The following is a 26,812-nucleotide window of genomic DNA, read 5'->3' as shown; positions in this document are numbered from 1 at the left end:
GCTCAGTTGTGCCCTACTCTTAGCGACCCCATGGACTGCAGCCTACCAGGCTCTTCCGTCCATGGGATTTTCCAGGCAAGAGTATTGGAGTGGGTTGCCATTGCCTTCTCTGAACTCTATGTTGAGGGAAGCCAAAAACCATCATAGGGTTGAAGGCTTGGGGGCATTGTATAGATGATGGTACTATTCACTGGGATATGGAACATAGGAAGGAAAGTTTTGTTTGCTTTGTTTTTGTGTTTGAGGGTGGGGTAATATAGAGGGCATGTGAAGAGTCAGATTTTCTGCAATCTAGTAATTTATATTAGAGGGCGAGAAAAGGAAAAAATTGTTTGAAAGCTTCTGTATACCAGGCAAGAAATGATTGCAGACTGGGTCAGGTAAAAAGACTGAAGATTTAAAAAAAAAAACAAAAACTGAAAAGATTTAAAGGATGTGATAGAATTGGCAAGCTTTGGTGACCTATTGCAGGTAGAGGTTGAAGGAGAAATATAAGATGAAGGTTTGGGAGCATTGGATGGATGATGGTACCATTCACTGGGATATGGAACATAGGAAGAAAAGTTTGTTTGCTTTTGTTTTTGTGTCTGAGTGATGAATATGTTTTGGACATATTGGGTTGGGGTCTTTGTAAGATATTTACTTGGAGATGTCTAGGTAGCAGGCTTAGATCGAGCTCAAGAGAAAGGCTTAGAGTGAAGATGGCATGGGAGTCATCTGAAAGCTGAAACTATGGGCATACATGAACTTGTACAAGGAAAGAGATTAGAGTGATATGGTAATCATGCTTTTACAGAAACTCTAGGATAGAGGAGGATTAAAAAGACTGTAGAGGAGACTGAGAAGGAGCAACCAAGGATGTCTGTCAGAATGGAGGAGCATTCCCTTCTCTCAATTAGACTGTGCTTTGAACCTTAATAGTCTTCATTGGAGAGCACTGCTTTTCCTTCCTTATCAGATGCAATGATGTTCAGTAGTCAGATATCTGTATCAGCTACAGCCCTCTGTCCAGGTAGGATTCTGTGTCCTGAAGGAGGTATGGTTCATTTGGTAATGGGATGAACCCATAGGTTTTACCCTTAGTAAAACCTCATTTAGGGAGTGGGGTAAAAGTTACAGAAAAGAGTGCAAATAAAGGTGGTTTGACTCCAGCCAGAAAAGTCACTTTTCTGCAGCAAGAAGGGTTGTAGGAACTAAGCACATGCAGCCAAAGTTCACATGACTGCCTCTGGGGAGAGCAGTCCTTTCTACTTCCCTATGCTTTTGTATAAACTAAATAACAAACAACTGTGGCTTCTGGACATGAAGTGATTTTTAAAATAAAACTTGCAGCAGGTTGTATGTTCTTTCCCAAGGTTACAAGGGTGGGGCCTGTCTTTTAGGGAGAACTCTGCAGAATTTATATGCCATGAGGAATAACAGACACCATCACTAGTGTATGCCCCTCCGTTCTCCAGGAGAAACCATTACACGTAGATGACTGCCAAACACAGAAGGTCTGAGGTGGCATGGGCACTTTCCCAAGGGTTAACTATACCAGGAGAACGTGGTTTTAATGCCAGTGCAAGAGAGCATTCATTACAAAAGCAGGGAGAAAACAACAGTGTCATAAATTATGGTAAAGCCAAGGAAAGGATTTAGCTGGGTCATTAGATGAAGAACAAAGAGATATTTGTTGATCATGGTAAAAGCAACCAGATTGCAGTGGGTTGAGGCATGTGGGAGGTGAGGAAATGGAGAAAGAGTGGAGGCAACATTTTTAAGCCGCGTGGTTGAGGCGAGGAGGGAAGGCAGAGGGCAATAGCTGTAAGGCATTATGACTGTCAGACAGGCTTTTTTTTTTTTTTTTTAAGTTGCATTGAACTTCTGTTCTCAGAACCTGCCATTATCTTTAACAACTCTGTGGCCTTGCAAATGTTTTTCCCTCTTCTTGTTATGCCTTCCCTCCTGTTTTGCCAACTGGAGACCTTTCATTTATTCAAAACCAAGCTCAAATTTCATCCTCCCTGATGTTTTTCTAGGCTACTACAGGCAGAGTCAATCCTTCTGATCCCCATGCTCCACAACATGACTTTGACTCCTTTTGATGAACTTGCATGCTGGATTATAAAACTCTGCATGTCTTTTTTCTTTATTGCAGCCTGAGCTACTAGAAGGCATGAGTTGTGTTTGGTCTTTTCAACCAGATTGCTAAGTACACAGTATATATCTGTCAGTGTCGGAAGCTGAATACTTAAGTATAAGCAGGGCTGCCCTCGTGTTGCTCACAGTATAGTGGGGGGGACAGTTAAGGAAAAAATCATTAATCTTAAAACAGTGTGGTCATGTTTTTATTGAAGTATTTATGGATTGATATGGTAGTAGTGAGCATATGGGTTCAGTTCAGTTCAGTTCAGTCTCTCAGTCATGTCCGACTCTGCAACCCCATGAATCACAGCACGCCAGGCCTCCCTGTCCATCACCAACTCCCGAAGTTCACTCAAACTCATGTCCATCGAGTCGGTGATGCCATCCAGCGATCTCATCCTCTGTCATCCCCTTCTCCTCCTGCCCCCAATCCCTCTCAGCATCAGGGTCTTTTCCAGTGAGTCAACTCTTCCCATGAGGTGGCCAAAGTATTGGAGTTTCAGCTTCAGCATCAGTCCTTCCAAAGAACACCCAGGACTAGTCTCCTTTAGGATGGACTGGTTGGATCTCCTTGCAGTCCAAGAGACTTTCAAGAGTCTTCTCCAACACCACAGTTCAAAAGCATCAATTCTTCTCCACTCAGCTTAGATTTCTAGGAAAAAAAGACAGCAGAGGACAAAGTTTGGCCAGCTATGTAACAGGATGAGTGAGTGTTTTAGCACAAAGTGAAAGAGCTTGATGAATTTAGTAAACTTTAAAAAGTTCAGTGTGACTGCAGCCTAGAATGCTCTTTGGGATTTGGGGGAGAGGAGAAAACAACTTAGAACCAAATCATGAAGGGCCTTATAGCTATTTGCCCCAAAACTCCATAAAAGCATCTCCAAATCAAACTTGAAACATAGTAGATTTCAGTTACCACAGATCTGGTTATTTCATGGCTTTTTTGATATGTGTCAGTATATTTTAATACATAAATATTATATAGAAAAAGAGCTTACTGTGATTAGTTTAATATAGTCACATAGGCATGTATATACATACACATTGATACCGCACAGTTGGGAATGTAAGGATTAGGGGATTGTGCTACCATCTGCCCCTGCTGATGCCTTTCTCCTTGTGTACCGTTTGAGCTGTTATGGCCCAGAATCCTTGTTATTACACTTAATTCCCAGTGATTCCTCTCATTTGTTTATTCATAGACTAATTTAGGATTTACCTCCTATGTTCTGGGCAGTTAGATACTGGTGATGCATTGAAGAAGGTGGTCATTGTCCTTGTTCTCAATGTGGAGTGAACATTGCCAGATGTAGGGGTTGATACGCAAGAGACTGCAGGGGAATTCCATGAGTTTGGGTAGTAAGGTGAAGCACGACACATAAGGCCCTGCAGTACCAATATTGCTATAGACAGAGTGTATGGAGAATTGCTAGGCATGAGACTGCAGAGTTAAAGGAGGGAGAGACCATTGCAGGGCTTTGGAGGCTATAAGAAAGCCTTTGGACTGCATCCCAAGGGCTTTAGAAATTCAAAAACAAACTTAACAGCACTTCATTCTATCGATCTTCTTTCCTCATATCATGTAATATCTTGGGTGCCCCTTGTAGCTTCTGTTCACTTTCAAATATCAAAGAGCTCAGTCCAGTCCGGTTTAAATATCAATATTTTATGTCATTTAGAGCGTGTCTCCTCTTCTCAGCTATAGTCACAGGTAAGGGTTGCATAGTGGCTGGTGGGCTGTGATCGACTATTCTTCTCCTCTTTCTGGGTCTTTCTAGAGTTGAGGCAATGAAAAGGAAGATTATAAAAAGGGAGGAAATATCTCTTTTATTGGTATACATTTTTCAGGTGTGTTTTTTTTAATCAGAATATAATTGCTCCAAATTGTGCTAGTCTCTGAAGTGAACCAGCCATATGCATACATAGATCCCCTGCCTCTTGGACTTCCCTCCCACCGCCCCCCCCCCCCCCCCATCCCACCACTAAAAGGAATGGAATAGGGTCATTTGATGAGATGTGGATGGACCTAGAGTCGATCATACAGAGTGAAGTAAGTCAGAAAGAGAAAAACAAATATCATATATTAACACATTTATGTGGAATCTAGAAAAATGGTACTGATGAACCTGTTTCCAAGGCAGGAATAGAGACGTAGACATGGAGAACAGATATGTGGCCACGAGGGTGGGGAGAAGAGGGTGGGATGAACTGGGACATTAGGAAATATCTTTTTACATTAGCCGTTCTATAGGTGGTTCTCTCTTGGCAGTCAGTGACATTTGTATGGCTGTTAGATGAATGCAGGACCTCTCATGGGGCATGCATGTGATTTCCTTTCAATGACCTCTTTATTATCCAAAACACCAAAAGCACAGCTGTTTTATTCCTTTATAGTTCTTTTGGGGCGCCCTACTTAGTCTCTGCCTCTGGCACTTTGCCTGTGGCCTTTTACTGATGGGTGTCATTTTCTTGTCGGGCCACCCTTTTCAGAGTTTGGGGTGTTGGGGAAGAAGGCTACTGCAAAGGTGATTTATACCAGGCTATACCAGGCTACCTTCTTTGAAATCCAAACTATTTCTAGGAACTTTACATGTATTATCCCACTTCATCCTTAGAAGAAATAAGTTGTATAATTGCCATTGTTTTACAGGTAAGTCAGCTGAAATAAAGAGAGATTAAGTAACGTGCTCAAGGTCAAGTACCCTGGTCTACTTGACATATGAGCCCATGCACTTAACATCTATTTCATGTCACTCAGCTTATTATTGTTGTTATTTTTCCATCTTGTGTTTGAGTCAGTTTTAAATATAGAAAGAAGACTGACAATTTCAAAACTCTGATTCTCAACCTGGAACTAAATTCTTCCTGTAACTTTCCATGACACTTGACTGGAGTCTATTTTTTAGTCTATAAAGAAGGAAATTTCTGTCCCACCTCCAAGGATTGTTTTTATATATGGTACAACAAAAAGAACATAGTGTCAGGAAACATAAGGTTTGAGTTCAAATGTTGGATTTCTTTCTCTTTTTTTAATGAATATGACTTCTGAAATATTCCCTACCTGTGAAACAGAAATACTGCTGCATAGTTAATAAGGCTGCAATGAATTTTAAATAATACATTGTGTCAAAATGAATTGCAATGGTCATATTTTAACTATTAATCATTTTAAGTTTTTTGATTAGATATTTTAAATCATTTACTGTTAGAATCTGAATCTTTAGCAACAGTTTCTAATTTGTAAACTTGCCAGGCATTTAGATCCAAAGAGAAAGCCCAGACATCTTGCCCATACAATAGTCCCAAAATGCAGTAGCTGTGGTGATCTGCGGTCTGTTTGTTTGAGCTTCTTTGCATAATAAGGTTTTATGATGGGTACTAATTGGGTTTATTGACACTGCTGATCTGTTCTTAAGCTTCTTACTTTTTGCAATTTTTGCAGGGCTAATACCAGGCTAGATTCTTAATTCCAACCCCTTTGAGTACCAACTGAAAGTGTTAGAACTTACTATTCTTGTATAGTCTCAGGGTGTTATTTCCTTTATTGCTGAATACCTGCCTCATAAGCCTCATTTTTCTTCATGATAAAAAACACAGATTGAAACTTTAAGGAGACTATCCTTTAATAGCAAAAGGGTATAATGAAATAAATTTTGGTACTTTAAAATACACTCAGTAAATCAAAGTAAATGAGAAATCACTCCAAGAGCAGTCCTGCAATTTGGTCATGTTTTGGACTAGATAAAATTCTTCAGAAATTGGCTGCAAGCCCTGGCTTATAATTAATGTAGCCAAGCAGTAAGGAATATGCTGTCTTCACTAAGTTAACGTGTCCTTGAAATCATATTTATCCAATTAACGGTGCAATAGAGAGTGATATCCTTATTTGCAGTACATTTGATGGAAATAATACTTAGTGGCAGTAAAGACATTGGGCTGGAAAACGTATCCTTGTCTGAGTTCTGTCCCTTGCAATGATTGGAAACAGGGCAGTCACTAAATTTGTTTATAAATCCATCTATAAAACAGAGATGTTTGATTAAATTCCCCTTAAAGAGTTTCTCAAATCTTCAAGTGTTTGGATTCTTCAGCTCTTTCGTCTCAACGGTCTAATGTGTCCTGTACACCAGCCAGAGGATAGCTGCATGCTAATATGTCCTTATGAAACTTTCTAGTTTCTTTCTAAATTTGCTCCTTAGTTATTTGTGTTTTCTCTGAGCAATTTTGTAGTTGATCTTGGTGTTATTTATTTCTTTAGAACCTTGGTTCAAGGGACCAAGTCTTCTTTGTATGAAGAAGCTGTACTGTTTGTACTTCTCTGGCAATTTTCTTGCAACACACAAATCAAGTAATTATTTTATTAGTGTATATTCATGACAAATGAGATTTATTTTAAGAAACCTTTCAAGAATATTCTTTTTAAATACTGTGAATGTGAGTTATATGTGATTTAATTTGATATATATAAATATATGCAATATATTAATATATATAAATATATATTATATATATAAATATATATAATATATAAATATATAATATATATTTAATATATATATAAATATATATTAAATATGCAAATAATTTGTTTGGAAATCCTGTTGTAACTTAGTGGATATGCAGTACATATTATTCAATTGAAGTGTCTCCTTTCCCTCTATTTTAATCCTGAAATCAAAACCACAAAAACGAGTGAATCAATTGTACTTATTTGTTTACATATCTATATGCTTTTGTACTAATACATTGAAGTATTCTGAGAAGCACAAAATCAGAAATTAGAATGAAATTAATTTTAAATACATGTCATTTTCAAGAATAATCATTATGTAATTATTAAAATACATTTATTTTTACTCTACCTAATATTTTTATTCCTGAGAATATTTTAACAATTATTATGTTTAAATGTGCTTTATTTTTATATATCTTGCTTAAATAGTTCATAATATAGCAATTATCTGATTCTAAATTCATATCATTTTAATACTTGTCTCAATAACTGCTATAGGTACAGAAAGAGACATAAATTCATGTTTAAGAAGTGTATTATTGGTTACTGGTTACTGAACCATCATGCCAATTTTTATAAAACCCATCCACCAATTCTGGATATACATCTTCATATTCTGGGTGTTTTGTTTTCAAAACGACTTAATATTTGCAATGTCCTTACTCTGATGCTGGGAGGGATTGGGGGCAGGACGAGAAGGGGACGACATAGGATGCGATGGCTGGATGGCATCACTGACTCAATGGACGTGAGTCTGAGTGAACTCCTGGAGTTGGTGATGGACAGGGAGGCCTGGTGTGCTGTGATTCATGGAGTCACAGTCAGACATGACTGAGGGACTGAACTATACTATCATTAACCAGGATTTCATGGTACAACATGTGCTTCAGATGAAGCTCATCATTAAATACAGTGGGTTTAAACTCACATTTTAATTATCTTTACTGAAAATTATAAATTTGCTTTTGCATATGTTTCTGTAGAGTTGATTAGTTCATCATTTTTATGTGACGAAAGAAGAATTCATATTAGTCATAGAAGTGATATCCCCTTTTCTTGTTGTCCACTTGGACTGTATAATTATTGGTGTTTTCTTTAATCCATGGTATCACTTAGCAGTGATTTTTAAAGTCAATTTATTTTCACTAGAGTTAGTTTAATCAAAACTAGATATTATAACTTGAAAATTTACTTGAGTACAAATCGCAGTACACTGAATGTAGATGAGATCAGCATCCCTTGACCGTTCCCTGTTGTAGCTTCTCTTCCCATAGGGTGACTTACCCACATGACTATCCATTTAGTGGGAATGGACATAGTGAGAGTACCAGTATCATAATATATATTATTTACTAGCAAAACTTCATTTACTTCTTATATTTAGATAAGGATTTTAAATATAAGAAGAAGAACAAAGGTATAATTGCAGTATAGGATGTTGTAGTAATGGAAAGCTTTATGAAGTAGTAAAGATAAACAGACTGTGTTTCTTCCAGGTGTTCAGGGGACTGGGAATGTGGTTGAGAATTGAGTTCTTGACCCAGGCAGGTAGAGCGCTTGCTTTATCTGAGGAATGGCAAGGTTAGGAATTGTAAAATTGCCTAGAGTGTAACATGAATGTGCCTGGTTGTGGGGAGGAGGAGAAAAATGCACAGTCACTTCACCTAGGATGGCAGAGTACACTTTGGATGCTTTGAAGTCTCAAAAACAGTGTTCTTAAAAATAGTTTTAAAATATTTATGGCTGAGTCTCTTTGAAGTTCACCTGAAACTATCACAACATTGTTAATTGGCTATACTCCAGTGCAAAATAAAAAGGTTAAAAAAAAAAAAAAGGAGCTCACCTGAAGCTTACTGTTTGGAAACCTTGAGTATCTCCATGTGAGGGGTCTATAGGAAAGGTTTCCTACTATTAGCAAGAATTTCTGAAACAGATAAACATCTTATAGTTTTATAGAAATAGAAAATTTGAAGTTTTATAAAAAGTTATAAAATATATTCATTTACTGAACAAGTAAACGGCCAATGTGTTTGCATCAGACATGGATTTGGCAAAACCACATTTGCCAAGAAACATTTACATAAAAACATACCAGATAGCGAAAACTTATAGCGTCACATGTATGCCTATGGTCAAATCATATTGATGTATGGCAGGGGCCATCACAATATTGTAATTATCCTCCAATTAAACTAAATAAATAAAATTTAAAAATTTTAATCTTTTTTTTTTTAATTGAGCTCAGTTCAGTTCAGTCGCTCAGTCGTGTCCAACTCTTTGCGACCCCATGAATCGCAGCATGCCAGGCCTACCTGTCCATCACCAACTCCCGGAGTCCACTCAGACTCACATCCATCGAGTCAGTGATACCATCCCGCCATCTCATCCTCTGTCGTCCCCTTCTCCTCCTGCCCCCAATCCCTCCCAGCATCAAAGTCTTTTCCAATGAGTCAGCTCTTCGCATGAGGTGGCCAAAGTACTGGAGTTTCAGCGTTACCATCATTCCTTCCAAAGAAATCCCAGGGCTGATCTCATTCAGAATGGACTGGTTGGATCTCCTTGCAGTCCAAGAGACTCTCAAGAGTCTTCTCCAACATGACAGTTCAAAAGCATCAATTCTTCAGTACTCAGCCTTCTTCACAGTCCAACTCTCACATCCATACATGACCACTGGAAAAACCATAGCCTTAACTAGATAGACCTTAGTCAGCAAAGTAATGTCTCTGCTTTTGAATATGCTATCTAGGTTGGTCATAACTTTTCTTCCAAGGAGTAAGTGTCTTTTAATTTCATGGCTGCAGTCACCATCTGCAGTGATTTTGGAGCCCCCAAAAATAAAGTCTGACACTATTTCCACTGTTTCCCCATCTATTTCCCATGAAGTGATGGGACCGGATGCCATGATCATCGTTTTCTGAATGTTGAGCTTTAAGCCAACTTTTTCACTCTCCTCTTTCACTTTCATCAGGAGGGTAGATTAGGTGATGATATTTTCTACTAAGGTTTAGGACACAGGGCCACTCTTTACTTCTGTCCATATATCATTACCTGTGGCTGACTACTTATCTTTATCCATTCAATTTTTGAGGAATTATTCAGAATCATTTGCTTAAGTGAGATTTGTAAAAATGATCTGATATTGTCATAAGTATGTGACCTTTTTAATGTCTTTTTCTAAACAGACAATTTTAGTTGAGTGAAATTGCCAATTGCTAAGGTGTTTATTTTCAAACATGTGATGACTGTGGCTTTGTACTCAAAGGACAGTTTCTGAATTTCCAGTATCAGAGGCATAACTGAACATTTTAGTTATTTATCATGAAAGTGCTTGCACAAACATATATTGACCGAAATTTTAATATCCAATAAATTGTCAGTATTGATCACAATTGTGAATTGTACATATTTAAAATGTATGCATTCTTTTATCCTAGGAAGGACAGAGAGAGAATGAGAAAAGGGAGGTTGGGAATGATAAAGAGAGAGGATGAAAGGGAGAGAGAGACAGATTGAATAAATCAACTTAAAGTATTGAAGAATGATAACAGAGGAATTGATCAATAGTTGGTCTGTATGAATATTTAAAGTTACATTTTAACCTGAGGTGTTTTTTTGCAAAGTATTCATATTTTTAGTATTCTAATACCTTGTCAAAGTATTTTCATTACAACTAATTCATAAAATAAACTTTATTAAAATCATCATCTCCTATAATTTCTTGTTAACAGTATGATATCTCATCATTTTTTTAGGGTTAAAAAAGCAATAAGATGTTTTATAGTTTCTTTGGCAACAGAAAATGTCATTTAAATCTGACAGTGTGTATGTTTAAGAGTTGCTGTTTTTCCCTTCCTTTTTTATTTTGCTACTGAGAATCAGGCTGCCTGCTTATTCATTCTTGAGATAAGTGATTGAGTAATTTGGGACAAATCCACTCAGACTCTGCCCAAGCATGCCCCCTCTCCAAGTAGTTTTAAACCATACAGTGCAGTAAAGCAGTTTGACTAAGAATTTATTTAACTGAAAGAGGTCAGAGAAAATATTTCTCATTTTCTATTCATAATGTGTAGCTAATTGTGTGAATATACATGCTTTATTCTTTTGTAAATGGCAACAATTATTGATAAACATGAAGGAATGATTTTTCAAAATTCACTTCTCAAAATAGTTTTCTCTGTTTTTAAACTATATTATTACTTTTTTCTAATTTTATAGTATCCTTGTATCTAAAATTATTATTATTTTCAAAAATTCTCTTTTCTATTTCAGGAATATACAATAGATGTTTTCTTTCGACAAAAATGGAAAGATGAACGATTAAAATTTAAAGGTCCTATGAACATCCTTCGACTCAACAATTTAATGGCCAGCAAAATCTGGACTCCAGATACCTTTTTCCACAATGGGAAGAAATCGGTGGCACACAATATGACAATGCCAAATAAGCTTCTCCGAATCCAGGATGATGGGACCCTGCTGTACACGATGAGGTATATGTTTAGATCTGATATGTTGCCTTTTAATACTGAGCAATCTGTGTATTAACCAACCAGCCAAACTAGGTATCAAGTACTAGCAAGTTGAATGCCTTTATAACAGATTATTGAGATAAGCAGATATGTTTTATAAATGCTTGAATATTAAAAAGCAAAGGTAAAGTAGTATTTATGAGTTTGAATCTCATTTTAGTGTGTTAAAAGTTAAAAATTGCTTTAGCTGTTAAAAATTATTTATTTTTTTGTCAATTTACTTTTCATACTAGATGGAGTTCAGTAAAATTTTAACAGTACAGTTTAAAATATTCTTTATACTAGCATGAAGTTTTATTTTTAATATCTCATGAACTAGTCCTTCAAAATTTTAAGTCCTTTTTTTTAGCAAATTTCATTTACTATTTTGAACCTCCTTAGGAAAGAAAAAATACTTTTATAACTTCAGCAATCCCTTGTAACTCCAAGTTCAGATGATACAATCTTAAAAATTATCTAAAGAAATATATAGTTGTTGACTCTAGCAACTATTCCATTTTAACTCTTCTCACAAATTAATCTTTTAAAATGTTATGTAACAAGGAAAACAATTACAAATCTAATAAAATGATGTATAATCTAAAATGTAAAATTTGATAAAGACTTTGTATCAATAAATAACATTTGTCAGCATTATATATAGACAGATGTGTATTTCAGGCACTTGATGTGTTATTATTTCATGTGAAATGTTAAGTGGTAAATTTCAGTTGTGAAAGTTATTTAAAAAGGGACAATACGCAGTCCTGATCTTTAAAGAAAAAACTTTTTTTTAGTTTTCATTACTAAATGACCATTGTCTAAAATGGAAGCTAGCTATTCATTCTGCTTCTCTTGTTGAATCTTACAATACAGATATCATATCCTGCTAGGTTTTACACATTAATCAGTCCTGTGAATTAAGAAAAAAATTGGAAATTTGGGATTTTGGAAAAAATTGCATAGAATTCTACTTAAATACTCTCTTAAAAGTATATGCTGTGCTGTGCTCAGTCATGTCTGACATTTTGTAACCCCATGGACTGTAGCACCACCGGCCCCCCTGCCCCGAGGTTCTTCTGTCCGCAAAATTTTCCAGGCAAGAATACCAGAATGGGTTACCATTTCCTACTCCAGGGGATCTTCCCAACCTAGGACTGAACTCAACTCGCATCTCCTGCATTTCCTGCATTTACAGGCAGATTCTTTATCACTAAGCCACCTGGGAAGCTCTTAGAAATACATACATTAAAATTAAATTGTTGGTCACATTTGTTTTGGTCATCATAAGAGATTCACCTGTAATTTCAAATTAGTACCTATTTTATCTACTTTACCTTTGTGCAAAATGGAAAAAATCGATAATTTTCTTTGTAATAAATTTGCTATGGTTACTCTTTAATGTGATCTTGAAGATACAAAATATATTTCTTTTAACATTTATAATTCAACAATTATGGACTTCTGTCCATAATTTGATTAACAGTCTAGTCTCAAAAATATATTTCTAAGATATATATATATTTATGTATATATATATATATATATATAAATGCAAAGAAATAGAGGAAAACAACAGAATGGGAAAGACTAGAGATCCCTTCAAGAAAACTAGAGATACCAAGGGAACATTTCATGCAAAGATGGGCTCGATAAAGGACAGAAATGGTATGGACCTAACAGAAGCAGAAGATATTAAGAAGAGGTGGCAAGAATACACAGAAGAACTGTACAAAAAAGATCTTCATGACCAAGATAATCACGACGGTGTGATCACTCCCACCTAGAGTCAGACATCCTGGAACGTGAAGTCAAGTGGGCCTTAGAAAGCATCACTGTGAACAAAGCTAGTGGAGGTGATGGAATTCCAGTTGAGCTATTTCAAATCCTGGAAGATGATGCTGTGAAAGTGCTGCACTCAATAAGCCAGCAAATTTGGAAAACTCAGCAGCAGCCACAGGACTTGAAAAGGTCAGTTTTCATTCCAGTTCCAAAGAAAGGCAATGCCAAAGAATGCTCAAACTACTGCACAATTGCACTCATCTCACACACTAGTAAAGTAATGCTCATAATTCTCCAAGCCAGGCTTCAGCAATATGTGAACCATGAACTTCCAGATGTTCAAGCTGGTTTTAGAAAAGGCGGAGCAACCAGAGATCAATTGCCAACATGATCAAATTGCTGGATCATGGAAAAAGGAAGAGAGTTCCAGAAAAACATCTATTTCTGCTTTATTGACTATGCCAAAGCCTTTGACTATGTGGCTCACAATAAACTGTGGAAAATCCTGAAAGAGATGGGAATACCACGCCACCTGACCTGTCTCTTGAGAAACCTATATGCAGGTCAGGAAGCAACAGTTAGAATTGGACATGGAACAACAGACTGGTTCCAAATAGGAAAAGGAGTATATCAAGGTTGTACATTGTCACCCTGCTTATTTAACTTATATGCAGAGTACATCATGAAAAACACTGGGTTGGGAGAAGCACAAGCTGGAATCAAGATTGCCGGGAGAATTAGCAATAACCACAGATATGCAGATGATACCACCCTTATGGCAGAAAGTGAAGAGGAATTAAAAAGCCTCTTAATAAAAGTGAATGAAGAGAGTGAAAAAGTTGGCTTAAAGCTCAACATTCAGAAAATGAAGATCATGGCATCTGGTCCCATCACTTCATGGGAAATAGATGGGGAAACAGTGGAAACAGTGTCAGACTTTATTTTTGGGGCTTCACCATCACTGCAGATGGTGACTGCAGCCATGAAATTAAAAGACGCTTCCTCTTTGGAAGGAAAGTTATGACCAACCCAGAGAGCATATTCAAAACAGAGACATTACTTTGCCAACAAAGGTCCATTTAGTCAAGGCTATGGTTTTTCCAGTGATCATGTATGCATGTAGAGTTGGATTGTGAAGAAAGCTGAATGCCGAAGAATTGATGGTTTTGAACTGTGGTGTTGGAGTAGACTCTTGAGAGTCCCTTGGACTGCAAGGAGATCCAACCAGTCCATTCTAAAAGGAGATCAGTCCTGGGTGTTCTTTGGAAGGAGTGATGCTAAAGCTGAAACTCCAGTACTTTGGCCACCTCATGTGAAGAGTTGACTCACTGGAAAAGACTCTGATGCTGGGAGGGGTTGGAGGCAGGAGAAGAAGGGGACGATAGAGGATGAGATGGCTGGATGGCATCACTGACTTGATGGACGTGAGTCTGAGTGAACTCCGGGAGTTGGTGATGGATAGGGAGGCCTGGCATGCTGCAATGCATGGTGTCACAAAGAGTTGGACACAGCTGAGCAACTGAACTGAACTGATGTATGTATTTACAGATATAAATAAAGACAGATGCATATATATATCCTAGAAATATCTTGTTGAGACTAGCATATATATGTATCTATGGGCGTCCTGGGTGGCCTAGATGGTAAGGAATCTACCTGCAATGCAGGAGATCTGGAGTCGATCTCTGGGTTGGGAAAGTCCCCTATAGGAGGAAATGGTAACCCACTCCAGTATACTTGTCTGGAGAATTCCACGGACAGAGGAGCCTGGTTGATTACAGTCCATGGGGTTGCAAAGCATAGGACATGACTGAGCAACTAACACTTTCACTTTCATATGTATCTATATATAGTATATAATATTCATTTACAATTTATTAATTTTGAAGGGTACTTCCCCAAGGCATTATTCAGTTCTTGTATCAGTTTTGCTATATGGTTATTGATGGAACCTTGCAAGAAAATAGCTTTCTTTTTATGATAGAGATTTTTTTCATTTTTTTCTTTAAGATTTCAGATGTTAAAATTGAAGTTAATGGGAAACTAACCTTCAAAAACATGTACATAACTTTTTCTTAACTAACAGAGTATGGAATGCTTAAGTAAAGTGTATTTTTAATTAGGTTTTGTTACTTGCGCTCAGATTTTATTGATGCTAATATCTTCTGAACGATCGTCTAAATGTGAAAGAACAAAAGCATATTTAAATTTGAATTAGCCTAATCGGATGCCATGATGAAGGTCCTACCTCATCATTCATCATTAATTCTATTGACAACAATAAGGAGTGATTTATCTTGACTTGCCAATTTACTTAAACAAAGAGTGGAATTTTGACTTTTAGGCTTACAGTTCAAGCTGAATGTCCAATGCACTTGGAGGATTTTCCAATGGATGCCCACTCATGTCCTCTGAAATTTGGCAGCTGTAAGTATGGGGATGGAGGTACATGTTTTGGGTCAATAAAATCAAAGATGGTCAGTATCACAACTTAATTGTGTACTTCCTTCTCATATGATGGGATGCTTAATGCTTTTCTAACAAGATGTAGAAACAAAAAATATACTGACTCTCCTCAAGTAATCAATGGCTAGCCCTCCTGTATTCTCAAATATCATTATATCTTAATTATCATGTTTAATTGTTATTTACCTTACTGCTAGTAAAAAACACCCTATGTTTTTATACATATGAAAAAGTGGGAGCTCCTTGAAGTTCCGGACTATTATCGTTTACCTCCTTTTTCAAGTGCAAATACATTAAAAATGCAACATAAAGTGGGTTTTTTTTTCAACTGAGAGTAAAAATGTTAAGGATAGATTCTGTTGTTTAGTGATCAGCCTGACACAAATGGCAGCAGAGAATAAGTGAAAAAAAAAGGAAAATGAAGCTGGATCTCTGTAATTATCTTTTTACTTTCTAATAATAGAGGGATTTTTTTCCTAAAATACATTTGAAAGAGTCAATGGAGCAAGATTGCGCCATGTGGGCACTTTCTGTGTACAAAAAGTATTTCAGAAAAGGCACTGTGCATTTGGCTGTTGTATAGGTCACTGAGGTTGTATCTTGTATGTCAACCAGAAGCATTAGCTCTACCAGAATAATTGAAAAGAGGGAAGGTCAAATCGTCTCCCTAGCCCCACAGGGCATTCAGGGCAGGTTCAGGATAAATTCATGGGCACGGCTAAGCAGCTTCTCTCTTTTGTGAGAGTGTTCTATAGCCTGATCTTTTCAGAAACCATGCTCTTTCTAGCACCCCATCTTTGTCCATTCTGAGCAGCTTCTGACTTTTCACACTCTTGAACAGAAATGCAGTTCTCTCAGCTGATTAAAAATATGTATGACTAAATAATGTACCTTCTGCTCACAGACTGTATCAAATGAAGAATAAGGAAGAATGATGGCCAATACGAATGCAAAACCCTCTGATTATTTTGATGATCATAGTTTTATGGAATGATAAGTTCAATTGTATTTGTTCTGTTCTATATTACAAAAGGTGTAAGTTCCCAATTTTCTTTGAGAATCTCCTCTTTGTATAATTACAAAGCCTTCATTTCCTGTCATGTAAACTATTACTTCAGTACTAGCACTTCTTCGAAAATTATTTAAGATAGTCAATCATCTTATTCCAAGTAAACATTAAGCTAGGGAACTACATTAGATGCAGCACAATATTCTCATTTGCATTGCATAAATTGTATTAACTAGATAATTGAAAAGCCTTGATACCAAATAAAGTATTTATTGAAGATGCAGTAATGATCTAAGAAGGAAAGGCATTTTGCAGTGGACAAGTTAGTGCCATTAAGACACTAAACATAAGTGATGTCTCAATTCTGAATATGAAATAGATACACCTGAAAATATTTTAAATGAAAATTTAACATATCTTAATAGTGCATCTTCAGACAAATGTAGTATTGTGTGCTTCTGAATATGGTTTTCTGTATCTAGAAGTGTTGCACATAGAGCTTATTGTTAGGCATTTTTTGTTGAATTGCACTTACTTAGGTTTCTCTATATTTATTTTCTGACACATAGAGTTTAAAAAAAGTTGCATATTATTTTATTTATTCTTGCCAATAGTACATACTTGAGACATAGATAGTTAATTGTATAGACAGCACTATGGAATATGGACCAACAGGCCAACCCAAAACTTAAAATGTTGGCAAGACAAATTTTGGCAGAAGGGGCCATGGCCTTTTCTTCTAATCATTTACTTCTCACTTGTTTAAAAAAATTTCCTTGACTCCCACAAGTGATGTAATTTCTGGAGTTTTATCATTATCCTCAAATAAAAGAAGCATCTTTTCTACTAAATTACAATTTTGAATTCAGTTTTGTTTTGCTTTTTGCTACTGCTTCACATCTTTATACAATTCCTTGCTATTTAATTTGATCTAAAACTTCCTGAATGGAAATCTAAAAGTACTCTGGGCATCATCCTAAAATAAGATTTAATTTTGGGGAAAAAATTAATAATTAAAATGATTTTGGTATTGTTTTGGTTATCAAATATTAAGAATTTGTTAGTATGCCTTTACTCCTTATTTCAGATTAGGATTCAAAATGGGTTATTGATTTAAATTAAGTAAAATTATGTAATGGAACCTAATCTAGACATGCAATTTATAAAGAAATTTGTCTTTTTCTCCTTTTATACTTCACTGAAAAATCACAACAGTCTCTGAGTTTATATGTGTGTTTGTGGACCAGAAAATGTCTCAAATCTGCATTGCATAACTTTCTGTTCTCTCTTTTCTTGCAAGACCCCAAATCTAAAACACATATTCCTACCTAACAAATGAAATAATTTCTTATTATAAAAGATATGGGAAGGATCAGTCATTGTAACATATTCTTGAGCTTCCATCTAGATTTCCATCTTTCATAATAGTAAATAACAAAATTAAAATGTTATATGTTTCCTGATTAATCTAGCAAGAATGAAGCAAGAGCGTTTTCCTTATGACAGGTGCAAAAAGTATAGCTATGAGTAAGAAAGAGTCCCTCCCATCAGTCTCTTATTAGTTTCTCAAAAATTTCTCCATTTTGCAGAGTTTCATTTTCTTTTATTTATGTTTAAAGATAAACATCAAAATTCAAAAGTGGAATTATTATAATTGCTTAAAATAAAACCTTATATGTATTAAGATCTACAACTGCTGAGTACTCTGAGGTCTTCTGATATAAAGTGGAACATGTGATGTCTTTTCAGTTTATTAAATTATGTGTCATTTGAAATTTTATTGAAGAGAAGGTCATTATATGTACTCAAAACAAGCCACTTGATAATCTGAGAATGCATTGCTGGTTATACACATTACTAAGATTACTTAATTATATATAACAACAAAATCATCAATGACTAATTGAAATTAATTAATAGAAATTTAGATTTTAGAGTAACAGTTCATTCATATGCAAACTGTAGGAAGATATTTGCTATTAAATATATGTATATACAAACATAATGATACGATATATATATAAATAATATAAATACACATATTTTTAGAATGCTATTTCACAAAAATATTTTACATAATGTAATTTACTTGTGGATGTAGGTGTGTACATGTCTGTCACTGATATTAACCTTTACTAGTGACATTCAGAAAAGCAGACACATTGTAGTATGTCATTGAAAGATCACGCAGTGGATAAGACACAACAATAACTTTATTGTAACTAATGCTTAAGTGGGAATGGACTTGTGGTCACAGACTTTCATTCCAGGTAAGTACCAGAACCACCCCAGAACAATGGTATTAACCTAGAAAATGTATAGGTGGCAGGTAAATGAGCTTTCCGGTGTCCTGAAGACCTAGAGGCAGACAGCTGGAGACAGCTGGTTCTTTCTCTCCTTCAGTTGAAAATGTGACTATGATGCTGAGTTTTGCTCAGGGACCAGAAGTAACTAATATTTCTAAATATTCCCATGAGCACAAGTGCATAGAAGTTCTTCGGAAGGTCAGTAGGACAGCCAGAATTGTCTGCTTATTCAACTGTGGAGAAACTCTGCCTGTTCCCCCTCAGGACAAATAGGTGCAAGGGAAATGCCAGAGCCAGAGAAGTGCTGAGACAAGACGCGCTGCTTGCTCTCCAGCTTTACAGTCATCTCACTTCAGCTAAGTCCTGTATCTTTGGCCAAATAAATCAGAAAGTTACATCTGGTCTGTACGTGATCTGTCTCCTCCTGCCAATATACAGCTTAATTAGGATGCTATGCAAGTATAGTCCAGTGAGATCTGTGTGCAATAATTAATTTTAAAATGAGTATGTTTTAAAGTGTTTTCAATTTATGAAACTATAGCATTCTGAGTTATTTTACATATTCAGCAAAATTCTCATTCGTCTAATGAAATGTGTTGTATCATGATAGCTAAGTGATTTAATTCTTAACTAGGTGAAGGTTTTGAAGAAAAGTCTACAAACTAACTACAAAGATAATACTTTAAATACAATATATATCATTAATGTTCTCACGTGGAAATAAGTTACCATTATGTCCAGAGAACAATGTCATTTTGGAATACAATTATTATTTCATGAGCAATGGCTGTTTCTAAATTAACTAGTTAAATGGGCCTTGGGTATTTGTAACCTGTTTACTGCAATGCCTTCATCTGTTACTTTGGGAATATGGAAGACATTTTAACCATCTCAGAGCCCAGGGATTTTTGCAGATTCTAAAGAGATATTCGATCTTTGTCGCTCAAAGTGGTTGCAGTGAAAATATCCTTATGGTCATGGTTGCCTCTCTTGATCTGCTTCACACCCTTCTTATTGAAATTTCAAAGACACTTTTTACCCTAAAAATATGATCTTTAAACATCAGTTTTATAGTAAACAATAATTCTATGAAATATACAACCTTTGATGTTATTATTATTGATGATTCTTACTAAAATGCTTAAAAAGATTTTTTTTTCCCTAATTTCCTACAGATGCGTATACAACCTCAGAGGTTACTTACATTTGGACATACAATGCGTCTGATTCTGTACAAGTTGCTCCTGATGGCTCTAGGTTAAATCAATATGATCTGCTGGGCCAATCAATTGGGAAGGAGACAATTAAGTCTAGTACAGGTCAGTAAAAAATGAGTCTAAAGAAAAGCCAATTCCTAAGAAAGTTAATGGGTTGAAGCCATTGGAAATGTATCAGTTTGCTTAAAACCTTTTTTCTCTTGAGGTCTAAGAACTAGTAGCATAGATGGTGCTTAAAACCTTTTTTCTCTTGAGGTCTAAGAACTAGTAGCATAGATGGAGCTTTTTAGAAATTGAGACTTTCAGGCCTGACTCCTACTAAGTCAGGATCTTCTTTATAACAAGATTTTAAGGAGATTCCAAGATGTGCATTAAAGTTGTAAAAAAACACTGATCTAACTTGTCTTTTGAGACGAGCCAATTTTACCTTATCAGTGTTACAATTTCCCTCATATTCTAATTCTTTTCCCCCTATCCTGCATGAGTTATGACTATTCAATGCTTGATTATAAATAATTACTACTAGCCTCTGTGGGAAAGCTGAAACCCTCCCTAAGAAAACACAGCTGTATGAACTCATGATCTCACATCTGGCAGATGTAAACCCAGAGAGCAGAATGGAAGGTAGCTATGAGGATCAGACAGAACTGACCCCAGTATACTAGAGAAGACATTAAGACTGGTAAATTCAGAATTGGTGATAGGATTAAAATCTGGGTGAAAAGATCAATCTTGGAGATGTGGCCAGAGATCAATACCACAAAGAGCCTAAGTAGGGCTAGATTGGAAAACAATTAAAGCAAAGGCTTGAGGGTGGTACCAAAAAGGATGAGGAGCTGAGCAACTAAGATAATGTATGTTCAGAGAGCACTTATGAATCCTCTATCCTTTGGTCAGTAAGCATGACCTAGAGAGAAAAATCAAATACCATACCGTATACAAGCCATGCAAATTCCTTGATCATATAAAAATTTTCTTTTAAATACTATTGCTATGCTAAATGGAATTTTAATGTTATATATTTTCCATGCCATATATGGGATGAATTCTTTGCATTTTTAAATCAGGGACTTTTTTTTTTCTCTAATCCCTTCCATTTCCAAAATGTTCAAACTATTGACTACTACAGTTTCTTAAGCTTCTTAAATTTTTCTTCTAGGTGAATATACCGTAATGACAGCTCATTTCCACTTGAAAAGAAAAATTGGATATTTTGTGATTCAGACATATCTGCCTTGCATCATGACTGTCATTCTCTCCCAAGTGTCATTCTGGCTTAACAGAGAATCTGTGCCTGCAAGAACAGTGTTTGGTGAGTGACTAACTACGTACTGTGCTGTACAGCACATTTTGTTTCATGGCATACCTTCCAAAGCATTCTGTCTCTTGATCCTCACCCCAATAGTTTGTCATGTACAGAGCAGGGAATATTTGGCTTTGCCTTGTAGATGAGGAAACTGAGGCTCAGGAAAGTACAATACAGAGTCAGTGTCCCATTCTTGACAAGGATATAAACAGTTCTCAAATCTGAAATATACTATCTTCTTTCTGTTAAATCATTTTGCTTATCAATACTTCATTTCATATTAGTATAAGAAGAATATTTTTAGAGGTTTTAATATAAAGTTCAACAGTACCATATTTCTAAGCTTTTATATTTACTTTATTTGTTGGTTTTTTTTGGCCGGGGGGGGGGGGGGAGGGATTAGTGTTTAGATGAACAAAGATGACCTTAGTACCTTAAATGAGAGAGAATAAGGGAGGAAGGGGAGGAGAAAGAGAAAGAGATCCCTCATTCCCTATCACTAGTATGTTTAATAACAAAATTAAGTTTCTTGATTTAAAACATGCAGGGAAATTTGGTTACTGCTTTTTAGATATATGAATTAAGATGAGAACATTTTGTAACAAAGTAGGCCACTTTGTGTATTTGGTCCACTCATTCATTTAGGAAGGCTTTACTGAGAATCTACTGTGGTGGAGAGCACCAGAATAAGCAGGAAAGTTAATGCCAACACAAGATGAAAGCATTATAAAAGAGACACATGCAAGCCATTAAAAATATACAGCAGCGTGGAAGTTCCCTAAGAGGGCTGATTAAGTAGCTGAGTTAACATTCAAACTAAGTCTTGAAGGATAAGCAGGAGATTCCCAGATGAATAAGATGGGACAAAAATCCTAGTCAAAAAAGGATAAAGTATGCAGTAATATAGCAGGATGAAAGGACATAGTGTATTCAGTGAGTGAGCTGTTTCAGCGTCAGTGGATACGCATAGATAGAAATGCAGTTTGAGGCCTAGATGAGACATCCTTGTAGGCCATGTTAATATAATGTAACTATATCTTATAGACTATAGTGTTTTGAGACCATGGACATGTGTAAAACTCTTAGAACAATGCCTGGCATTTAATACATGCTATGTAACTATTAGCTGTTCTTATTATCAGTGGTGAAAAATCAATTTTAGTCTCAATATTAGAAATGAATAATTTAAAAGATAATTTCATTTATAATGGTGCCCAAAATAATAAAATATCTAGAAACAAATGTGACCAAGTAGGTAAAAACTTGTCCACTAAGAACTATAAAACTTTGCTGAAATATACTAAAGTAGACCTAACTAAATGGAAAGATATCTCATGTTTTTTTTTTTTTTTTTTTTGGAAGATAGTACCATTAAGATAGGAATTATCCCCAAAGCAATCTATAGATTCAATACCTGTAAGAAATCCAGTGGCTTTTTGGGGCAGAAATGTCAATCCTCAAATTCATGTGAAATTGCAAATGTCTCCAAATAGCCAAAACAGTATCAATAAAGAAAAAAGTTGCTGAACTCATACTGCCCAGCTTCAAAGCCTAGTAAAAAGCTACATTAATCAAAACACTGTGGTAGTGTCATAAGGATGGACATATAGACCGATGGAATAAAACAGTCCAGAAACAAACAAACAACTATGACTAATGAATTTTCAGTAGGGGTGCCAAGACCCTTCTGTGGGGAAATAGTATTCTCTTTACCAAATGGTGCTGGGACAGCTGGATGACCACCAGGTGCAAAGGAATGAAGATGGAGTCCCACTTCACCCCTTGACACAACAATTAAACAGGTATAAAACATTAATGTAAAACTGAGAATTGTAAAACTATTAGAAGACAATACAGGGTCTATTAGAAGACAATACAGGGTCTATTAGAAGAAAATGCCAGAGAAGTCTTTATGAATTTGGATCTTAACAGTGGATTCTTAGATTTGACATCAAAATCATGGGTAACAAAGAAAAACAGATAAACTGAATTTCACTAAGATTGAAAACTTTTGTATCTCAAACATCATCAAAAATATGAAAAGACAACTTACATTTGGGAGAAAAAATTGCATTTCATACATCTGATAAGGGTTTAATATCCTGAATAAATAAGGAATTCTTACAACTCAAAAACAAAATGACCAAAACCATGATTTTAGAAAATGGACAAGAAACTCAAATGGACTTTTTTCTAAACAAAATATACAAATGGCAAACAAACACAAGTAATAATGTACATCATTGTATTTTAAGGAAATGCAAATCAAAGCAACAATAAAATACATATTATACATACTGCTGCTGCTGCTGCTGCTGCTGCTGCTGTCACTTCAGTCGTGTCCGACTCTGTGCGACCCCATGGACGGCAGCACACCAGGCTCCCTTGTCCCTGGGATTCTCCAGGCAAGAACACTGGAGTGGGTTGCCATTTCCTTCTCCCATGCATGAAAGTGAAAAGTGAAAGTGAAGTAGCTCAGTCGTATCCGACTCTTCGCGACCCCATGGACCGCAGCCTACCAGGCTCCTCCACCCATGGGATTTTCCAAGCAAGAGTACTGGCATAGCCATAATAATGAATAAACCAAAAGAAAAAAGGGACTTAAGTACTGGTGAGAAAGAAGAGAAATAGAAACCCTCATAAATTGCAAGGGGAGTATAAAAAGGTATAGCTTCTGTGGACAATTGTTTGGAGGTTCCTCAAAAAGTTGAACATAGAATTAACATATGATCCAACAATTTCACCTCTAGGTATTACCTAAGATTAATGAAAGCATGTTTATACAAAAACTTGTACACAGATGTTTATAGCAACATTATTCGTAATAATCAAAAGGTAGAAACAGTCCAAATATTCTTTGTAGATGAATGGATAACCAAAATATAGTATATACTTACAGTAGAATATCAGTCACCTATCAGTCAGTCAGTCAGTCAGTTCAGTTGCTCAGTTGTGTCTGACTCTTTGCGACCCCATGCACTGCAGCACACCAGGCTTCCCTGTCTGGCACCAACTCTTGGAGTTTACTCAAACTCATGTCCATTGAGTTGGTGATGCCGTCTAACCACCTCATCCTCCGTCATCCCCTTCTCCACCTGCTTTCAATCTTTCCCAGCATCAGGGTCTTTTCAAATGAGTCAGTTCTTCACATCAGATGACCAAAGTATTGGAGTTTCAGCTTGAACATTGGTCCTTCCAGTGAAGATTCAGGACTGGTTTCCTTTAGGATGGACTGGTTGGAATTTTTTGCTGTCCAGGGGAATCTCAAGAGTCTTCTCCAATACCACAGTTCAAAAGCATCAATTCTTTGACACTCAGCTTTCTTTATAGTCCAACTCTCACATCCATACATGACCACTGGAAAAATAAAAGCCTTGACTAGACAGACTTTGTTGACAAAGTAATGTCTCTGCTTTTTAATATGCTATCTACGTTGGTCATAACTTTTCTTCTAAGGAACAAGCATCTTTTAATTTCATGGCTGCAGTCGCCATCTGCAGTGATTTTGGAGCCCCCCAAAATAAAGTCTGTCACTGTTCCTACTGTTTCCCCATCTATTTGCCATGAAGTGATGGGACCAGATGCCATATTTTAGTTTTCTGAATGTTGAGTTTTAAGCCAACTTTTTCACTCTCCTCTTTCACTTTCATCAGGAGGCTCTTTAGTTCTTCTTCACTTTCTGCCATAAATGTGGTGTCATCTGCATATCTGAGGTTACTGATATTTCTCCTGGCAATCATGATTCCAGCTTGTGCTTCATTCAGCCCAGCGTTTCTCATGATGTACTCTGCATAGAAGTAAAATAAACAGGATGACAATATATAGCCTTGACATATTCCTTTTCCTATTTGGAAACAGTCTATTGTTCCATGTCCGGTTCTAACTATTGCTTCCTGACATGCATACAGATTTCTTAAGAGGAAAGTCAGTTCAGTTCAGTTCAGTTCAGTTGCTCAGTCGCGTCCAACTCCTTGTGACCCCATGAATTGCAGCACTCCAGGCCTCCCTGTCCATCACCAACTCCCACAGGTCACTCAAACTCAGGTCCATTGAGTCGATGATGCCATCCAGCCATCTCATCCTCTGTCGTCCCCTTTTCCTCCTGCCCTCAATCCCTCCCAGCATCAGAGTCTTTTCCAGTGAGTCAAATCTTCACATGAGGTGGCCAAAGTACTGGAGTTTCAGCTTTAGCATCATTCCTTCCAAAGAACACCCAGGGCTGATCTCCTTTGGAATGGACTGGTTGGATCTCCTTGCAGTCCAAGGGACTCTCAAGAGTCTACTCCAACACCAAAGTTCAAAAGCATAAATTCTTCGGCACTCAGCTTTCTTCACAGTCCAACTCTAACATCCATACGTGACCACTGGAAAAACCATGGCCTTGACTAGATGGACCTTTGTTGGCAAAGCAATGTCTCTGCTTTTGAATATGCTATCTAGGTTGGTCATAACTTTTCTTCCAAGGAGTAAGCGTCTTTTAATTTCATGGCTGCAATCACCATCTGCAGTGATTTTGGAGCTCCAATAAATAAAGTCTGACACTGTTTCCACTGTTTCCCCAATTATTTGCCATGAAGTGATCATGGCATCCGGTCCCATCACTTCATGGGAAATAGATGGGGAAACAGTGGAAACAGTGTCAGACTTTATTTTTGGGGGCTCCAAAATCACTGCAGATGGTGACTGCAGCCATGAAATTAAAAGACGCTTACTCCTTGGAAGAAAAGTTATGACCAACCTAGATAGTATATTCAAAAGCAGAGACATTACTTTGCCAACTAAGGTCCGTCTAGTCAAGGCCATGGTTTTTCCTGTGGTCATATATGGATGTGAGAGTTGGACTGTGAAGAAGGCAGAGCGGCAAAGAATTGATGCTTTTGGACTGTGGTGTTGGAGAAGACTCTTGAGAGTCCCTTGGACTGCAAGGAGATCCAACCAGTCCATTCCAAAGGAGATCAGCCCTGGGTGTTCTTTGGAAGGAATGATGGTAAAGCTGAAACTCCAGTACTTTGACCACCTCATGCGAAGAGTTGACTCATTGGAAAAGACTCTGATGCTGGGAGGGATTGGGGGCAGGAGGAGAAGGGGACGAAAGAGGATGAGATGGCTGGATGGCATCACGGACTTGATGGATGTGAGTCTGAGTGAATTCCAGGAGGTGGTGATGGACAGGGAGGCCTGGCGTGCTGCGATTCATGGGGTGGCAAAGAGTCGGACATGACTGAGCAACTGAATTGAACTGAACTGAACTGATGGGACCAGGTGCCGTGGTCTTCGTTTTCTGAATGTTGAGCTTTAAGCCAACTTTTTCACTCTCTTCTTTTACTTTCATCAAGAGGCTTTTTAGTTCCTCTTCACTTTCTGCCATAAGGGTGATGCCATCTGCATATCTGAGGTTATTGATATTTCTCCTGGCAATCGTCATTCCAGCTTGTGCTTCTTCCAGCCCAGCATTTTTCATGATGTAATCTGCATATAGGTTAAATAAGCAGGGTGACAGTATACAGCCTTGACATACTCCTTTTCCTATTTGGGAAAAGTCCATTGTTCCATGCCCAATTCTAACTGTTGTTTCCTG

The 26,812-nt window shown here is 36.7% G+C and overlaps 1 protein-coding gene across 1 annotated transcript in view; it reads left to right on the top strand.

The window, feature by feature from the left end:
• Positions 1–26,812, top strand: part of GABRA2 (gamma-aminobutyric acid type A receptor subunit alpha2) — a 157,124-nt gene that overhangs the window by 75,192 nt on the left and 55,120 nt on the right. The window contains exons 4-7 of the mRNA XM_052642023.1: positions 10,910–11,130; positions 15,275–15,357; positions 19,887–20,030; positions 21,088–21,240. Coding sequence (XP_052497983.1) covers positions 10,910–11,130; positions 15,275–15,357; positions 19,887–20,030; positions 21,088–21,240 — 601 coding nt within the window. The remainder of the gene's footprint in view (positions 1–10,909; positions 11,131–15,274; positions 15,358–19,886; positions 20,031–21,087; positions 21,241–26,812) is intronic.

The sequence above is a fragment of the Budorcas taxicolor genome, chromosome 6 (genome assembly GCF_023091745.1).
Source record: "Budorcas taxicolor isolate Tak-1 chromosome 6, Takin1.1, whole genome shotgun sequence".
Classification (NCBI taxonomy): Eukaryota; Metazoa; Chordata; class Mammalia; order Artiodactyla; family Bovidae; genus Budorcas; species Budorcas taxicolor.
Note: the sequence above shows the minus strand (reverse complement) of the source record. Positions and strands in the feature narration are given on the sequence as shown.